This window comes from Vipera berus, assembly GCF_964194415.1.
Source record: "Vipera berus genome assembly, chromosome: 7".
Lineage (NCBI taxonomy): Eukaryota > Metazoa > Chordata > Lepidosauria > Squamata > Viperidae > Vipera > Vipera berus.
Window position 1 is genome coordinate 17,210,382 of NC_138209.1, and position 18,664 is coordinate 17,229,045.

At 37.5% G+C, this 18,664-nt stretch overlaps 1 protein-coding gene across 7 annotated transcripts in view; it reads left to right on the top strand.

The window, feature by feature from the left end:
• PDLIM5 (PDZ and LIM domain 5) overlaps positions 1 to 18,664 on the top strand; it is a 147,827-nt gene that overhangs the window by 94,195 nt on the left and 34,968 nt on the right. The window contains exons 1-3 of one of the 7 annotated variants that reach the window (XM_081332581.1): positions 102 to 223; positions 1,316 to 1,444; positions 2,890 to 3,099. The exons of 4 other annotated variants lie outside the window; for them this stretch is intronic. In XM_081332581.1, the coding sequence (XP_081188707.1) occupies positions 1,416 to 1,444; positions 2,890 to 3,099 (239 nt within the window). In that variant the 5' untranslated portion in view covers positions 102 to 223; positions 1,316 to 1,415. Of the gene's footprint in view, positions 1 to 101; positions 224 to 1,141; positions 1,445 to 2,889; positions 3,100 to 5,188; positions 5,249 to 18,664 lie in introns of those variants that run through there. 2 more of the 7 variants (XM_081332582.1, XM_081332583.1) reach the window with 2 other exon arrangements.

The window sequence follows — 18,664 nt, forward strand, 5'->3', positions numbered from 1 at the left end:
ACCTAAACAATTTTGCAGTATAGCCAAAGAAATGTGTAGATGTAGACTTCGAAAAATTTGTCCTGAACATTTGACTTATTCTCTTACTGGGGTGGAATGGAAACAAACTCCCATGAAACAGGGCAGAAGCAAATTCAACTAGTTCTGTGACCATAGAACCAGCTCTTACTACCATTTCTTCTACCACACTATCTGGACCTAATCTCTCTCCATCTTTCAGGAGGTAAATACTTCATGGTTTCTTCAATTTATAATATGTTCTTCATTCACCTTGTTTTTCTATTACAATATGTATTTCCTGTATTTGAACAACAGTTTTATTGGTAGAATTCCATAATTTATTTGGAAATATTATCTCATAATATTATTAATGATCATAACATCTGAAGGAAGATTGTATTATTCTGAATTTGTACATGGATATCAATAGGTATTCCATCACTTCTAAAAGAGACACATACAGTGATTGGAAAATTAAATGTCAGTGGTGGAACCAAATGTAAGATTAGTCTTTTAAATCAGCAGTACTTTGTTAGGCATAACTTAATTTTCTTTTGTTCCAATAAAGCTAATCTAAATATAGAGTCTCCATAGGTGGCAATACCTTCTCCAACTTGACTTAATTCAAAAAGAGTCAGCTTTAGTAGTGCTTGTACCACCTAAGAATTCCAAGGAATTTGGCTAAACTAGGAAAATAAAAAAAAATTACCTTGGAAGAAGGCAAACTCTGGTATTGCCAAAAAATGTTTTAATGGATGCCATCAATATGATCTGAATTTTTACCTTTTTAATATTGACTAAATCTGGAAATAAGGGACGCGGTGGCTCAGTGGGTTAGGACGCTGAGCTTGTCAATCTGAAGGTCGGCAGTTTGGCGGGTTGAATCCCGAGTGCCACGTAGCAGAGTGAGCGCCTGTTACTCGTCCCAGCTTCTGCCAACCTAGCAGTTCGAAAGCACGTAAAAATGCAAGTAGGAAGGTAACAGCGTTCCGTGTGCCTTTGGCGTCTAGTCATGCCGGCCACATGACCATGGAGACGTTGTCGGACAAGCACTGGCTCTTCGGCTTTGAAACGGAGATGAGCACTGGCCCCTAGAGTCGGAAATGACTAGCACGCATGTGCGGGGAAACCTTTACCTTTACCTAAATCTGGAAATAATCCTTTGTAAGGAATAAAGAGCTGTAAGATAAATGCTGCAAATGCACAACGTCATCTATACAAATATTAAGACTTAAGATCAAACCAATTTGTAGGTCCATAGCTAATTTTAGAAAATTTTATGTTCTAAATTTGTATTATATATTTTCTTCTTCAGAGAACTTTTTCTCAACAATCCTTTGGAAGCCTTACCCAAGTGTGCACCTCATCCACCTGTGACCATCCATATTCTGAGTGTTAACAGTCAAGTAGCCACTATGTCTAAAACAACATCAGTTATTGCTAGGTAGTTTTAAATATATCAATTGGATACTGTTCGTAAAATCATAGATGTGTTGGGATTTATAGATTAGCCAGTCTGATCCCAGCTGGGTGCAGGAATTCTTTACATAATTCTTAACCAGCACAGTTAACAGTTCACAGCACAGCACATACCTAAGAACTACTGAGATAGTAAAGTCTTTGTCACCTTGTAAAACTAAGGGGAAAGGCAGATAAAATCATTTTCTTTCTAATAGTATATTATTTGACTTTTTTTCTTTTTCTTGTGACACATTGAAGTTTGCAAACTTCCCTTGCAGAGAGGGGATTCTCTGTATCTTTTCTGGGCCCGCAAGAGAATTTTGTGTTATAAGATGGAGAAAGGAGTATTTATTAAAAGGCTAGAAATTTAGTAATGTTGCTTTCTTTTTGACTTGATAAAAAGATTAATTTCTAAAGCAACATACAGACATAGCTATATCAAACTATTTAAAAGTAGAACTGTGTATATGTACTGTCAAATTATGCTGACTTATTCAAGATGACTATATATACAGTTAGGCCAAAAGCAAATGCTTTACTTGAGGATGATAACTTGAATATTCATCCTGTTAAAGGAGGTTTATTCCACCAGATGGCAGCAGTTTATTGAGTAAAAAAAACAAACCTGTAGGTAGAGTATTACATAGTCCTTGAGATCATATGTTTGTAGTTCTTTGTAGGTAAAATAAAGGTGCCAACACCTTCGTACAGATATGTTTTTTGATGGATTCATAAATTGCTATTAAAAATCATAAGTTACTATTTCATCAGAATCAATTCCTGTATAAATAAAAAGTTGTGTGTGTGTGTATATATATATATACACACACACACACATACACATATACATACATACACACGCATACATACTTCAATTACAAAAAATTATCCCTCCTAGAAACAAATAGTTTAGTTCCTCTTCAGAAATATCAGGGTGACCTTTCTGTGGCATTTCAACCAACTTTGATTCAGTGTAATTTATAGTGCTCCCATCTACCAATCCTCCTATTTATCTTGTGAAAGGATTGTAACATCTAGTTTTAGGCAAGGACATTGGGCCTATATGTCTTGGACAGTCAGAAGCTGGAAGACGATCTGGGAAAGACAACCATGATTATATTTCCTTTTATTTCCTAAAAAGTAGACTATTTTCAGAGAAAGAAAGAACATTTGATAATGTGAGATACATATATACTATCCTTGTCCATCTCCATGAGGTCCAGAATTGTGGACTTTAATTTTTAGACTCCCTACTTGTAGGACCACTGGTAAGAATTTTGGGAATCCTTAGAGTCCAGAAAGTGCTTAGGTTGGGAAAGACAGTTCTAGATCACAAATCTGTTAGTTCTCCAGTGCTTTAATTATTTTCTATTATTTATTGAGCAATTAACATAGCGTATGTTTAAACCTAACTCTTGATTGATTAAGGTCAAGAAGACTAAAAACTGGGTCTTATGAATTGATTGCCCCAGTTCCAAAATTGGGGACAAATGAAGCTGATCATAAAAAGAATGTACCCATGATGAGTACTGTGGGAACTCAGACCTCTGAACCACTAGTACTTTCTCTTGCTTCTGTGGAAACTACTTCAACAGCCCAGCCTGAGAAATCTACATTGGAGCCTCCATTTACTGGCAGGTATTCATATGCTGACATTATTGAGAGTGGCTTAAAAGACTTGGAAACTCCTTGTTCATCTTATGGTTATGTGCAACAGTTACGATAAAGCAGAAAACTAGCTGCTATCTACCTATCTTAGTTTTCTACCAAGGCAGAGATTGAAAAACAGTATTTACCTTCCAGAGTATCAGTATGCTCACATACAAGTATCTCAGGTGAAGTTAAAACATTAGTAAATAATAAATATGAATGACTATTATTTCAATAGCAATAAGTCCTTCACCAAACAAAGTGAATATAACATTTCTTTGAAACTTAATACTAAGCAGTATCAACCTCCCCTATATTGATGAGGGCAGCATCTTGAAATTATATTTACTCCAAGAACTTCTTAAGAGAGAGTTGCTCAGCATAGCTTTATGCATTTTTCTTCATTGCTACCTTTTTTTTCTTTGAGAGATCAGCTACATTTTTAAACACCTGAAGTGAATTATTCTTTAAACATTATTAACTATTGATCCAAATCATCTGAAATAAAATGTGCTATGTTAAACTCAGACAAAGCGATCAGAGTTTGTATGCTTTTTTTTAAAAAAAAGATACTTTTGACAAAATCTCTGTGCTGCCTTCAAGCTGCAATTTAAGAAGGCAAATATGTAGCTTAGATGATGTTTTTCTGAGAATGATAAAAGCTGCCACACCTTAGTAAGATAATGATAATAATAATAATAATAATAATAATAATAATAATAATAATAATAATATAATGTTGGAAGGGACCTTGGAGGTCATCTAATCCAACCCCCTGCTCAGGCAGGAAACCTTATACCATTTCAGGCAAATGGCTGTCCAGTCTCTTCTTAAAAACCTCCAGTGTTGGAGCATTCACCACCTCTGGAGGCAGGTTGTTCCACTGGTTAATTGTTCTAACTGTCAGGAAGTTTCTCCTTAGTTCTAGGTTACTTCTCTCCTTGACTAGTTTCCATCCGTTGCTTCTTGTCCTGCTTTCAGGTGCTTTGGAGAATAGCTTGACTCCCTCTTCTTTGTGGTAGCCCCTGAGATATTGGAACACTGCTATCATGTCACCCCTCACCCTTCTCTTCATTAAACTACACATACCCAAGCCTTTTTCTCCTCCATGAAAGCTTCATAAAGCATCCAGACTAATCTCTTGGTCCCTGACATCTGGCAGTAGGTACAATCAAAGCGAAAGGAGTAGGATCGGATCCATATCTTTCTTTCCCCCCCCCCGTCCCCGACACTGTTTTTCTGTTCAAATTCTTCCTTCTTCAGCTAGCTTCCAGAGGACAGTTATTCTTCTAAATATTTGAATTGATAATTTTATAGAGGATTTCTGAAATTAAGCTGTGGACTGTGTAAACTTAGACAAAGATCTATATTCACTATGGAATTGAAGACTTCTTATGCTGTTGTACTGGCTTAGTTCAGGTTCCAGTCACATGTCTATTTTATATAAGTAACTGACACTTCAACAGCCTAATGAGAATGCTTTTGATAAGTAGGTATGTAATACCAGTCAGTTCCCCAGGCTGATATTTGGGTCATGTCTTTTAATCATAATCTGATGCACTTTTTTAATTAAAAAGAGATTATATTATTAAGATCAGTGCTTAATAATGCACTTAAAAGCAATACTGTTCAGGCTGCAAAGCAAAAGGCCATTACACATTAACTGGACATAGGTCCCACTGAACAAATTAGGAAAATATAAAGCTCTGTTTCTAATGCTAGCCATTTGGAAGACTTCAGGCAACCTAAATGAAATTTTCCCAAACTGTCAAAGTTTGAAAAGACCAGACTATAAGGCTCTGGCTTATACATTTGCTAACAAAGGCACACATCTATTAAGGAACAATTTGTCAACGTTTCTGAAAAAAGTTGATGCTCTGATATGCTGCTAAACCTTTCAGATTATTTTTGAAACTGTATGCCTAACCTATGCTTATCTACAATTATCTCAGACTCAATTTTGTTTTCTTCCCTTGGACTGAATCTTGTATCATAGGAAATTGATATTGGAAAATCCTTTGGGAAGTTGTTTAACATGTCCTCAAATGCCCTTCACTTCTGTTCCAGTGGAGGCAACAAGACATGTTAGGAGTAGTGCTGCCGCCGCTGTGTCTGCTGCTGTGTCAATGCGTTCCAGGTAGACATTACATTGGAAAAGAATATGAAAGAAGTACAAAGAGCATAGAAGCACAGAAATATCTGAGATGTAGTTCTGAGTGCTTTTAAGATAAGAAATAAGTGCTAGTACTTTTAATATAGTTAATTTAGTATTGGATCATGTGGCTGAGTCTCAATTTACCCCCTTTTTTCTTGGTATGTTTCAGTTAATTGGATTTACAACTGAGAAAATTGTCTCCAGTAATATGATCTGTATGTGCATATATGTGCATGTATGTATTTATGGATATAATTGACTTCTGTCCCAATGAGTTGGACTTTATAGTAATTCTGATTATATCTTGAATTGATTGCTCTGAACAAAAACTCAGTCTCTCACCTTTAGATTTTGTAAAGGAGTGATAATCAGGATGTAAGGGGGATCATTCTAATTATTTAAATGAATTCATAGAAGGTAATTGAGCAGCTTCTGTGTTTGAAATTTAAATAACTGTTTGACCTAACTCTCTAATTTTGACATATCAGTATTGCTGAAATCTGAATTATCCTGTTGGCATATAATTCTAGTTAGGCAGTCTCTGAAGCTAAATGGGGTTGGTCCCAATTAGTGCTTTGTCTGGTAGCTGGTAGCTTACCTAGGAAATTGGAAGAGATCCTGGATTGAATCAGTACAAATTGAACTTAAAGATTTCATTATGTATTTTAGTAATAGTACAGTATGTTCTGTCCCAGCCTACGCAAGCACTTGCTCAACTCACAAGGAAAAACCCCTCTTCATGGAACCAGGCAGGGCCCACAAGAAAACTAAACCCCTTTTTATTTTTACACACCTGACTCAATGTCCAAGACTCCAGAGGCAAACAACCCAATCAACAAAACACAAAGCCCCAGCGTGAACGGTTGCCTTTGGTAACCAGCACCTCCCACACCTCCCCCTTTTATAATTCAGCTAGGGTGTGGCTTCTTAATGACTTTTCTTTTGCATCTGGAGCCGCCCCACTGCCTTCCTCTCCTCTCCTCTCTCTGCACATCCACGTATCTGGGATTGGCCCCAGCTGTTCCTCATTGTCGCCCAACTCAGGCTCCCCAAACTGCTATGTCTCTGCCCGAGCATGAGTAGAGGGGCCAAGCTCCTCATCTCCTGGTGCTCCTCAGGGCTTTTCTCAGACTCCAATGTCACTCCAGGCCCTTCCTCCTCATCTGAGTCCTCAGACTCAGCTGCCGGATCCACAGTATTTCATGAAGTCATTAGGTCATCGTGTACAACTTCCAAGTTCATATTTATCATAAACAGTAGTATGTTTTGCCAAGATATATTTAGATTGAACATTTCTTCACTGATGCACTTAATATGTCATGAAGAAACAGGATGAGGAGACTTTTGCAGATGCTTTAGATTTTAGTAAAGATCTGAGCTACAGTTTCTTTTATCTAAGATCTGAGAACATTACTTGGTAACATATATTGATTGATTGAGGGAGAGGGAATAATTACGTGTGAGTGGTGGGTGAGCGCATGGGCAGGTCCATTTGTGCAAGTGGCAGGCACATGTGCCCACCGTTCACACAAATGGAGCTTTTTGCACTCGTGCTCCCCTGCTGCTTCCACAGCCCGGTTCCAAATGGGCCATCATCCGGGAATTGGGGATCTGTGCTTTAAAGTATCCAGGTACCAGAAAATGAAAGAGGCTATTTTCCTCCTCTGTTTTAGAATGGATAACTTTCTATTTATTTTATTATGATAATTGGTTTCCTTCTATTTTCTCTTTAAATACTTACTAGACTCCCAGATTGTAGTAGCTATCGTTCTCTCTTGGATGCTCTTCTCATTACTCCTATTATTAAGCCCCCACTTCTGGAAAGCACAAGGCCATCAAGGAAATCTACAAGTGTTCTGGAGATGCAAAGGAAGTGGAGGTAGTAAAACTATAACAGGAATTGTCCTGGCACTTTATCCTCATCCTTAGTTGAACTTCTAACTCACTCACTGTTTGGATTGCTTTTATTTAAATCCTTCTCACACAATTGTAGTAGAAGTTATACTTTTTTTTTTTTGCTTAAGCTCTTCATTGTAAAAATGAAGGTATGTCACCGCTTTATTTACAGAAAAACTTTTGTGCATGAGTAGCAGTCACTCACTACTAGCATAGTATCTGTATCAGACTAATGGAGTGGGAGAGAAATGTCATATTTTAATGTTAGGCTATGCTAAAACATTTCAATCATTATAGCAAAATGTTTTATAAATGGCTCGTATCCATTATTGGTACCAGTCATGTTATTCAAATCAGGTTAATTTAAGATATTTTTAGGTTGGTGGTGGTCCTCCAATTCATTTTGAATTTATGATGTGATTCATGGCACAGAACCATTTTCCTTTATTTGAAAAGTATGACCTTCAGTTAACTCCAAGGTGGGAAAATATTGCTAGAGTGGAATCAATAGGTCTGGATTGAGGTACTGGCAGAATTCCTCCAGTGTGGAAACCACATGTTGTTCTAAAGAAGTATTCTTAGAATAGAGAGGCTTTTTTCTCCTATTCCCCTGATATTTACTGACTTAGTCTGACTGCAGTAGTTGGGAAATGGGACAGCAAATAAAAGATTATTCACACATTTGCCACCTACTCCATAAAGGCTTCACGTTTCCTGATGGGGTGGTGCATTTTGCTTTGTGTCATACTTTCTGACCACAGCTATGATAACATGAGAACCAACTTTTCTGGCAACCAACTTTATTTTAACCAAAAAAGCAGAGGTTGTGATGATTTAAATGCAGCTTGCTCATTTATTGTGTCTAATAAACTATTTCTTTTGGGACACTTGGATGATTTCATTGTTAAAATGCTTCATAAGTGCACATTATTCAGATTATCCAAATGTTAACATATGAAAGCTTACGTTGTGAAGGTTTTAAAAACCTTAAAATCTTTTCCATGATCAGTGGAAAGTCACTTTTTGTGATCCTTCCTTCCTTCCTTCCTTCCTTCCTTTCTCAGCATAAACCTCTGTATATGATCCTCCCCAAGTCTGAGTTTATGTTACCTTTGAGTTAACCTCATCATGTATGAAAATGCTACTCTCTGTATTTAACAATAGCCATATATAGAAAACTTTGGAAGAATAAAAAAACCCTTTTCTTATTGTGCATGAATGAGAAAATAATGCAGCTATTTTCAACTATAAAATGCAACTTTAGCCAAACATAAAATTTATGACCTGTGCCTTTTAAATAACAGTGATATCTGCCATGTTCTGACAGCACATATAATATGCTTTTGACCACTATGGTATCTTATGCAGTTTTGTATTCCTTGCTGATGGTTACTTTGAACTGAGTGTATCTTTGAAGACTCTCAGAAGCACTTGTTCTTCCTGAATTTTACTGCAGACACGTCCAGAAAACTTCAAGAGTTATGGATTAGGCATGCCTTTTAGATGACTGTTGGATAAAAAGTTTGGGCACCCATGCCCCTACTCTGTGTTTCAAGAAAATCCTAGGTGGATAAAAACTGATACGTCATACAGAATTGATCACATGTTGCTACAGATTTGAATGTAGAATCAAGATCAGAAAACAGTGCAGAAGTTTGGATAAATTTTCAATTTGTGCTATGTAATGTACTTTCTGAAATCAACTTGAAGAGGTTCCCCCCTCCATTCTTGTTTTTGGAGTTTTTTTTCTTCTACTATTCCTTTTGCGATTTTTGTAGCTCAAAAATATTTTTAAACCTTCTTTGCCTGGGCTTCATGACTGAGATCGCCCCAAAGATTTTTGATAATTCTGAAAATTTTAAATAATAGTCCTGGAAACTTTGCAGGCTATTCCAAAACCCTTGTTTTTCCCCATAGGTGTTTCATTTCATTTCATTTGTTTAGTAACAGCCCGCCTTTATTATTTTTACCAATGACGCAAGGCAGTGAACATACCTAATACTCCTTCCATTTCCTATTTTCTTCAAACAACAACCCTGTGAGGTGGATTGGGCTGAGAGAGAATGATTAGCCCAAAGACAGCTGGCTTTCATGGCTAAGGTGGGACCTGAAGGTATGGGGTCCAGGTTTCTAACTTGATGCCTTAACCACTAGAACAAACTGGCTCTCCTTTTTCAGGATTGGTTTAGAGTGCAAACATATTTTGGAGCCCACAAAAAGAACCATATGCTTATAAATAATGTAGGAACCATCCCAAATCAACATGTCTTGGCCTTCAAACCAATGTCTTATACAATTCTGGCTGTGTTTGTGAACCAGCCAAAATGCTTTAGAATTATGGGAGAAGGACTGTTCTGAGAAAAACGCTGAGAAAAACGATATTACTCAGGTTCTCCACAAACTCCTGAACAAGGCATATTTTTCAGCCTCCTCTTTTCGTATGACATTGCTAAATATTGCTTTAACTAAGATCATTGTTCCACAAGCAAAGCAAGGGAGAGGAATTTACCCTAGGGGGAATTGAAATCAGAGGTTTCTAACATGCAGACTAAAGTTAGGGCCAGCACTGCTTTTGCATGAAAAGCATACAAAATTATCTGTAATAACCAGGCAGTTGTTACTGTATTAGAGGGGAATCCACTTTAAAGGAATTTGCTTTCCTCTAAAGTAGTGTTTCTTGATCTTCGCAATTTTAAGATGTTTGGAGTTCAACTCCTAGAAATCCTTACGCAGTGTGAGCAAATTATGATGGGCAAATATTAAGACTGAGGAAGGGATGAGAATCTTACTCAGTTTCAGAAATTCCACGTTATATTTCATTCTGAAAATATTTTTGGACATCTTTCTCTTTGAAACCTTATTGATGGCTCACAATCCACAATGATAAAAAAACAAGGAAATAACAAATGATACAACACAAATAAAATACCTCTACCAGCCGGCAATGTAATCTGGAAGGCAAGTTGGAACAATAGGAGTAGAACATAATATGCAGAAAGAAATAATTTTGACTAAATAGGTCTGTTGAGCTTGAGACATTCCTGGATACAAACAGTCTTCAATTTATGACCACAATTGAACATTTTGGTCCTAAGTGGTAAGTCAAGGTACCCACATGACCACTTTGCTACTTTCCCAGTTGATATGGGTTGTTAATTGGAATGCAGGAGTGCTTCGGGATGAGGGAGGCCTGACACAGGCTATGTGGGAGGACAGGGTTTGCTACAGGGCGGCGCAAAGCCCCAGTTGCCCCAGCGAAGCCTTGCATTGCAGTACCCATCACTGCCACCCACCAATGCTGAGGATGGAATTGCTCCTGCCACTCAGTGCTTGAGGCGTTTTCTGTCTGTGGAGAGCTTCACATGACCCATCTGAAGCAGCTACCAGTTGTATCAGGCTTTCTTTTCTGAAATCTAAAATCCTGGTGCAACTTCAGAACACTTTAAAAGCCCAGCATGACTTTGAAAGACTTCAGAGACGCCACAAGAGTTCACACAGAGCTTCCAAATGTTTCCCAAATTGTGTAGGGCTTCCTAAGGCCTCAGAAGGTGAGTGCGACTTTGGAAGGCTTTGAAATCCTGGTGTGACTGACTCCAAAGACTTCTTAACTTTCACAAAGCTTCCAAAGACTTCTGAAGTTGTGAGATTTCCAAAGCCATCCAATGTGAAATGCTTCACATTTCTGAAATTTTTGGAAGCTTCATGCAAATTTTGTTTGTTTGCACAAACAGGCTGCAAGAAAGAAGACCTCATGTGACTAAGAGCTGCCTTGTAGGGGTTGTAGACACTTCTCCACAGCAGCAGAAAAACAGCCGAAAATAAGTGGCACATGGCAGATCCTTAAGAGTATTGAGCAGTGAGGCAATTGCAGCATTCCTGAATTCTTGTGTACCTTAGAGCAGTGTTTTTCAACCACTGTTCCGCGGCACACTAGTGTGCTGCGAGATGTTGCCTGGTGTGCCGTGGGAAAGATTTTTTAAAAAAAAATGTCAAAAGCTCCTCCCCGCTTTCCCTCCCCCGAGTTGGGGCCGAGCGAGGGAAGGGGCAGAGGAGACGTCGGCAAAGCGAACCGCGGCGGGAGACGGCGAAGGCCCCTTTGGAGCTGGCCGCTCGGTTTGCCTCCTCGTTAGGTAAGGCACCCTCAGGCCCCTTTAGAAACGGCTGGCGCCGTAGTCGCCTGGATCCAACTGCCTCCATTCCCGTTCCGGCGGGCCCGGGGTCCACTTTCTCCATGCCTGATGCCCGTGAGGGGCTTCCCGGCCATCATTCAAGGACACATTTCGGAAGAAGCAGCCTCGGAGACCTGCTTTCCCCCCCTCCCCCGGTCTATTTGGGAGAATGGCTGTCCGATTTTTCCGATATCTAAGATGCTGGAGGGGGAAATGATAAGTTTAAGGAGCAAGACCCTCTCCGCTCTGGGGTGGGGAAATTTGGGGTGGGGATTCCTTGCCTCGTCTATCATTAAGAGTTAGGGATTTGATTTTTTTCTCCATATTCGAAGGTCGTGGAAGGGGAGATAGTGGAAAAGAAAGGAAGGAAAATAATGTTCCGACTATGTAAAATCGAGATCGGTTTTGGAGTTTCTGCTTGAAAGAGACCTCCTCTCTGGATGAGAGATGAAGGTCCTCCATGTTTAGATTTTGGTTTAAGATGCTGGCTGCATTTGCTTTCACAGTTGAAAAAGGCGGCTGTTTTTTTAAAAAAACAAACCCAAACCCAAAAGGGGTCTTCTCTAACATTTTTCATGCAGAAGGAAGTGCAGAATTGGGGATCCTGCTCTTGCTTGCAAGATTTGGAAGTATCATTTGATATTGGGAAATACTGATCTGAGGGATCTGGGACTGGGCTTTGGAATAACAATTCATTTCATTCATAATTAAGGTTTTCTCAAATCTTTGAACCAAAATTTAGTAGAGCAGACTGTTATCTGCTCTACTGCAATAATTACAAAACATACCATTTACCTCATGCAGGGTTGGAATCCCAGTCAAAGGAATTTGTAAAATCTAACAAAATGATCAGCTAGCTATATTCCAAGGGCTGCTGTCTGTGATTTTTAAACTTACTGTATTATTATTTTTCTGTGTCTGTGTTTCCAGAATGTGGAAGAAACTGGTGCATCTTTGTACCTTAGGCCTATAGTCAATATAGGCACAGAGTTAAATTTTTTAACATTTTCTAATGGTGGAGTGCCTCATGATTTTTTCATGAAACAAGTGTGCCTTTGCCCAAAAAAGGTTGAAAAACACTGCCTTAGAGAGTGGTGCGAGGCAGTATTTGTGAGGGGCAGTGGCAGAACGAGGGTTGAAGTGAGGCCTGGGCCTTAGACACCTGAACGCTACTTTAGGCTCAGTGCTATGGTTAAGTACCACCTTATAGAGCAGCCTAGCTGGAGATGGAGATAGGTAAGGGATTTGCAGCAGCCCTGCAGGATAATGGTGGGCCTGCTGCCAATGCTCAAATTTTGATCATATGACTGTGGGTGCTACAGTGGCTGTAACTTTGGGCAGCAGTCATAGCTCCTTTTATTCAGCACCATTTTAATTTCAAGTGGTTGCTGAATGAACAATTGTAAGCTGAGGACTGCATGTGATCCTATTGGCATCTTCGTAAAATTTAATTTCATACAAAAATATATGTTTATTGTTTGGAATGATGTTAAAACAGCTGCTTTTCCAAAATATTCTGTATCTGAGAAAAAGACATAAAAGCTTTGGATGATTAGGATTTTCAGATTTTTGCATATTCTTTATCAGCACAGGAGGCAAAAAAAGTCTTGAGTCATTTTGCCTTATTTATCTTCCCCACTTCTATTTTTTCACATGCCTAGCTGTTCTTTCTTTTTCCTTAGATTCTACTAGAACAATGTTGCCTTTAGCAATATAAACATTTATCTTTATAATTTTACAGTGGAGAGTTATTTAAAAGGAGAGAAATATGAATCTCTTCTGTCGAATTTCTTTGTGTTTTTTGTGAGTCTGGCACTAAGTATTTTTTATGTTGCCATATCCAAGTAGTTTTTCCAAATATTTTTCTCATAGCTGCAAACATTGTGAAATGATGATTATATTTTAAGAATAGTTTCCTTTGTTTAAAATTCCATCAATTGCAAAACAGAGGATATTTTTAAAATTTATTAAAGTAAGTCTTTCAAAAAATAACAATTTTATGTGCATTTAAATAAAGGTATTTCTTAATTTTTAGTTCAAAACTTGGTTGCACATTAACTCTTAACATTGAAGGAATCTGGATAGCTTCAATCAATGGCCATTTAGAAGTGACCCTTCATGAAAGTTTGACATCTTATGACCGATGATCATGACCTCACATTTGGTAAATCAGTGTTCCCAGCCCAGTGGTTTTCTTATGCTATTGAATAATAGAATGGCATGGATGTCTTTCATCCTGCTCACTCCCAGAATTATATTAAGTGACAGTGTTCCTTAGCAATTAAAATTGGAGTTCTATAAAAGAACTAAAATAGGTTGAAAAGATTTTTTGCTATCAGCAATTGAAGATGAAATAACTCAGATACTTTTTAGATTGAATATCAGAATCTGATTTAAAATTCTCATCCGTCATGGGCTTATGACATTGGCAAAAAATACTAACTTCATCCTTCATGTCCTTATAAATTTATCCTAAGCATAGGTGAGATTGTGCTATGCTTAGGATATTTAAATTTCTATGTATGTTGCTAAGATTAAGAAATGATCATCTTAGCCTGGGTGTTCTGTAAATTGTGGTGCATTAGTTCTAGAGATTGGTCAAGTCACACAGCAGTTTTCTTATATGGGTTATTGATTTTGTTCAATTTGGCAGTTATTATTAAGAAAGAGAAGAAGTCACTGCTTGGAGTATTATTTGTAAGGCTTATGGAAAAATAACAATATATGATATTCTAGGACATTTTCTGCATACACAATGCATTATACAACCTGACATTTCTTTATTTGATCCAATTTTGAGGCAGCCTTGATGACTGAGTGGCTTTGGTACAAATAAAGGGGGAAAAATGCCCATAAACATATATAAAAGGAGAACCTGGCTGACCTTGAATCAGTCAAGTGAACCTAGGGAGAAGTTAAATGGATTAAAAATAAAAATAAAACCAAAAGAATTTTAAAAAGACTGATCAGAAAGCACAAATCATATTAAGTAACTGCTTTGTGTGTGTCTTTAGCTTGCAGAGGTCATTGAATAAGGTTTTCATTTTAAGTATTTTGCTTTTATGTCAGCTTATTTATTTCTGGAAATTTTCTAATTTGGGAAACATTCACTTGGAAAAAATACAGCAAAAGGGCCAGTGCCGTGCCAGACTCTTTATGGGGAAGCCAATTCTTCTTGGAAGAGGGCCTAATGTAAAAGAATTATGACATATAAAAACCAAAGTGGTGGTCCTGCTGAAGTGTTGGCACTTTCTTTGATTGTATACCTCTTTTCTGAAAATGGATGAATAGCTTTGGATAGTTTGCAGGGAAGAGATGCCTATGATGTTAAATATCTCACAATTGGAATCTAAGTCACTCTTCAACCAAAATTTCTCCATCTTAAAATGTCTTTCTTCCCTAAAAAGCAATATTGTCTTGCATTGTATTACATCTTAATTCCTGAATTTGATTCACAAAGAAAGTGACTTGGGAAGTGACAAAATGTCTCTTTGTTCACTTTTAAAAGGCCTGTTCTTTAGAAAGAAGATTATAATTTAGGACAATGGGAAAGGAACAAAAATTATTATTTGGAAAACTGTATCTGCTTGATAAATTTAATTCTACCTGGGGGAAATACAACAAATGGAAAAGTAGCTAGGATAGGGTTCAGTTCTCATGTATCTCATTAATTTTGACTTACTGTACATGTCTCTGTTGCTCTAATTTATTAGACACTGTAGCTAAGTTAATATTTACTAAATGTCATTAAGGATATTTTGTGTATTCCACTGCCAGACTGCTACACTTACATAGTTCTAATTTGATTTCTTGATAACTTAAAGCAAGTTTCTTTATCTTGGAACCATGAATACAGTGACTTCAAATATAACTTCAGGTACAAGTGCTATGTATTGAAATTCAGGTAGTTTGTTCACACATGGGTTTCTTCTATAGTTAGGTTAGAAATCAAGACCATTTTAGTGAGGATCCATAGCCTGTGTATCAAGGGGGTCTGAGACCCCAAATTAATTCAGATTTAATAATGTTTTGACCACATTCACATTTTGTCCTGTCTCTGCCCACTTTTGGAGTTGGCTATTCAGAGCAGAGCACTTCTTTTACACCTTCAATTCAAATTGGTAATTTAGGAATGCAAAGAAGGAATCCTTATCAAGAGAGTAGTCAGTGTGCCCCTGCCTCTCTCTTCTCCTTTTACTATATCTGGTGTAGCTAACCAGACAGTTTTCATTTCTGTCTTTTCCCATGCTGTCCAAAAGGTTGCAAGATGTAGTATGCAATATGGAAAATGGGAAGAATGCCATTGTTCTGGCTGATGAGTGCCATAGTGGATCTGAATAATTCATTGGAATGGCATGGATGCTTATTCCTTTACTTATCATGCATTTCCTCTCTATCCAGTTGTAAAGGTGTCTACGCAGAGGAAGGGAGAAAGAGAATGTGATAGCATATTGCAGAGGCAGATTGGTGTGCTGGTTTATTTAGCATAGCTTTGTAAGCTTTGAAAGTTGGATCTTAAATAAATGAACAGATAGTCCATCTGTCATGGATAGCAAAATTGCAATTAGATTAAAATACAGTAATTAATATACTCTAAATGGTTGATGGGGGCCTTGAATTTGCAGATAGAATTTAAATAAAAATCCTGTTGAGTTCCAAGGGATTTAAAATGCAAAAGAAAAGACAACTTCCTTCCTTCTTTCCTTCCTTCCTTCCTTCCTTCCTTCCTTCCTTCCTTCCTTCCTTCCTTCCTTCCTTCCCTCCGTCCCTCCCTTCCCCCGAACTCTTCATAGTGATGAAAATAGATTTACTTGAAAAATATATCCAGTTGCCCTCATGTGTGTTCTGGTATCCTTTTGGATATGGTAACTTGACAGATGCCAAATTCATGTGTCCTTTTTCTTCCTTAAACCAGGATGCATTAATCAATCTCCAATGCACAGAATTATATTAGAAAGCAGTCTGCTATGTAAATTAGCATTTTTTCCCAAAATCAGGATGTTGCATATTGATAACATTTCCAAGAGGATAACTATAAGCATAATATAAAGATTAACTCTGCAAGGAAACCCAGAGGGAATGCAGCCACAGGAACTCAAAATGTTCTCTGTTTTGGTTATGAATGTCTTACAAAACTAGTTCCAATGTTATTGGTGTGTGAGGTCTGCTGCAAATGTTGACAGAAAGACTTCTGCCAACCACAAGAGGCATAGCCTGTGCCATAAATCAAAAGTTTCATGTGAAGCCAATTGTTCGGCTAGACTTCAGCCTTTCCTCCTTTTAAAATGCCCACAGTTTCTAGTTTCATGCTTACGAGTTAGCTTTCCTAGCATGGCTCATCCCACTTTTCGCATATCTTTCAATATAAATTTACATGTTTAAATGCTTTTGGAAATACAGATAGTTCTCAACTTAAGAACCATTCATTTAGCATATGTTCAAAGTTACAAGGGCTCTGAAAAAAGTGCCATGACTTTTTTTCACAGTTACATCCATTGCAGGATCATATGATCAAAATTCTGGCGCTTGGCAACTGACTCATATTTATGATGGTTTCAGAGCCCTGGGGTCGTGTGATCACCTCCTGCAAGCTTAAATCAAACAAACTCAATGGGAAAGCCAGATTCACTTAACAACCGTGTTACAAACTTAACAACTGCAATGATTAAATTAACAACTGTGGCAAGAAAGATTGTAAAATGGGGCAAAATTCACTTAACAAATGTTTCACTTAGCAACAGAAATTTTTGCCCTATTGTGGTCATACATTGAGGATTACCTGTACTGGGATTTTTTTAAAATTTCCCCAATACCTGTCATGTCATAATTCCATAAAATTTGTGTATTGTTCAGTAGGTTTCATGCCTGATATATCTGGGCTTAAGATAACGTAATTTTACCTTAACCCAGATATAGCAGGCACAAAACCTACTGAACAGTACACAAATTTGAATGAAGGCACAAAGAATCAGCAGCAGTCTTCATGTTAATATATTCTTCAGCAGAACCATATGTGAAGCTAGCTTCATCTTTGTTAGTCCATAGACTTAATGCAGTCTTCATTGATCAGCAGAGGTTCCAAACAATGCAAATGTGAAAAGAGGATGGCTTTTCTTGGTACTTAAAAAAATCATACATGTATAGAGTGGATCTTGAAAGATATATAAAAGACTTTAATAAATATAGTATTCTACTAATACTTTTGTGAAAACTGCCACCATCAACCATAAGCAGAATTTAAAGTCTACATAGCTTTACTATGTAAAAAAGATTTGAAGAAGGCAAGCCAAATTCTGTAATTATTATAATGTATAGTTTGAGAATGCTTCCATACAGTTATTTCCTTTGGAATATTTTCAAACAGATTTACTAAATCAGACTAATGTTTTAATAGTGAAAATATAGAATTTCCAAAGTGACTTAACCTGCATGCAAACTTAGAACTAAATCCAAGAGAAACTTGTCCTTTCCCAAAATGTAAACTCCCACACACACACACATTGCTTCAGTCTTCACTATTTCTCAACCAGCAGATCTTACCAGTTATGTATATGATACACATAGTATTTTCTCGCTTTAAGGCATGTTATCTTTCATATTTGCTGAATTGAAATTTTCATCAAATAAATGATGGATACTAAATTCAATCTGTAACATATAGTACAGCCAGAACCATTCTTTGAAGTAGAATAGATGAACAGGAAGGTCCTCAAATGTTATAGATCATTATATTCATAATTCAGTCCTAGAGGAGATCGACCCTGACTGCTCTTTAGAAGGCCAGATCCTGAAGTTGAAACTCAAATACTTTGGCCACCTAATGAGAAGGAAGGACTCACTGGAGAAGAGCCTAATGCTGGAAAAAATTGAGGGCAAGAGAAGAAGGGGACAACAGAGAATGAGGTGGCTGGATGGAGTCACTGAAGCAGTAGGGGTGAGCTTAAATGGACTCCAGAAGATGGTAGAGGACAGGAAGGCCTGGAGGAACGTTGTCCATGGGTTCGCGATGGGTCGGACACGACTTCGCAACTAACAACAACATTCATAATTTAAACTCTAAACTTGTCTAACCACATCTTGTTAAGTCATCTTTTCTAGTTTGGGGTTGAATTGTGAAAGGCAGTTCCTCTTTCTTGGATGCTTGCTTAATTGCCTGAAATTCTGTTCATGGTAACGAGAAAATCTTTGTTTTATATGTGAAAATGAATCCTTCTGGACTTTGAAGAAATGCCTCTATATTTATTGTCAAAAACAAATCAATCAGAATGTGTTTCACATGAGCATGTCTGTGCATTAAATCTAAGATCAAAATTGTGGGTCTTGTTAGTATCCA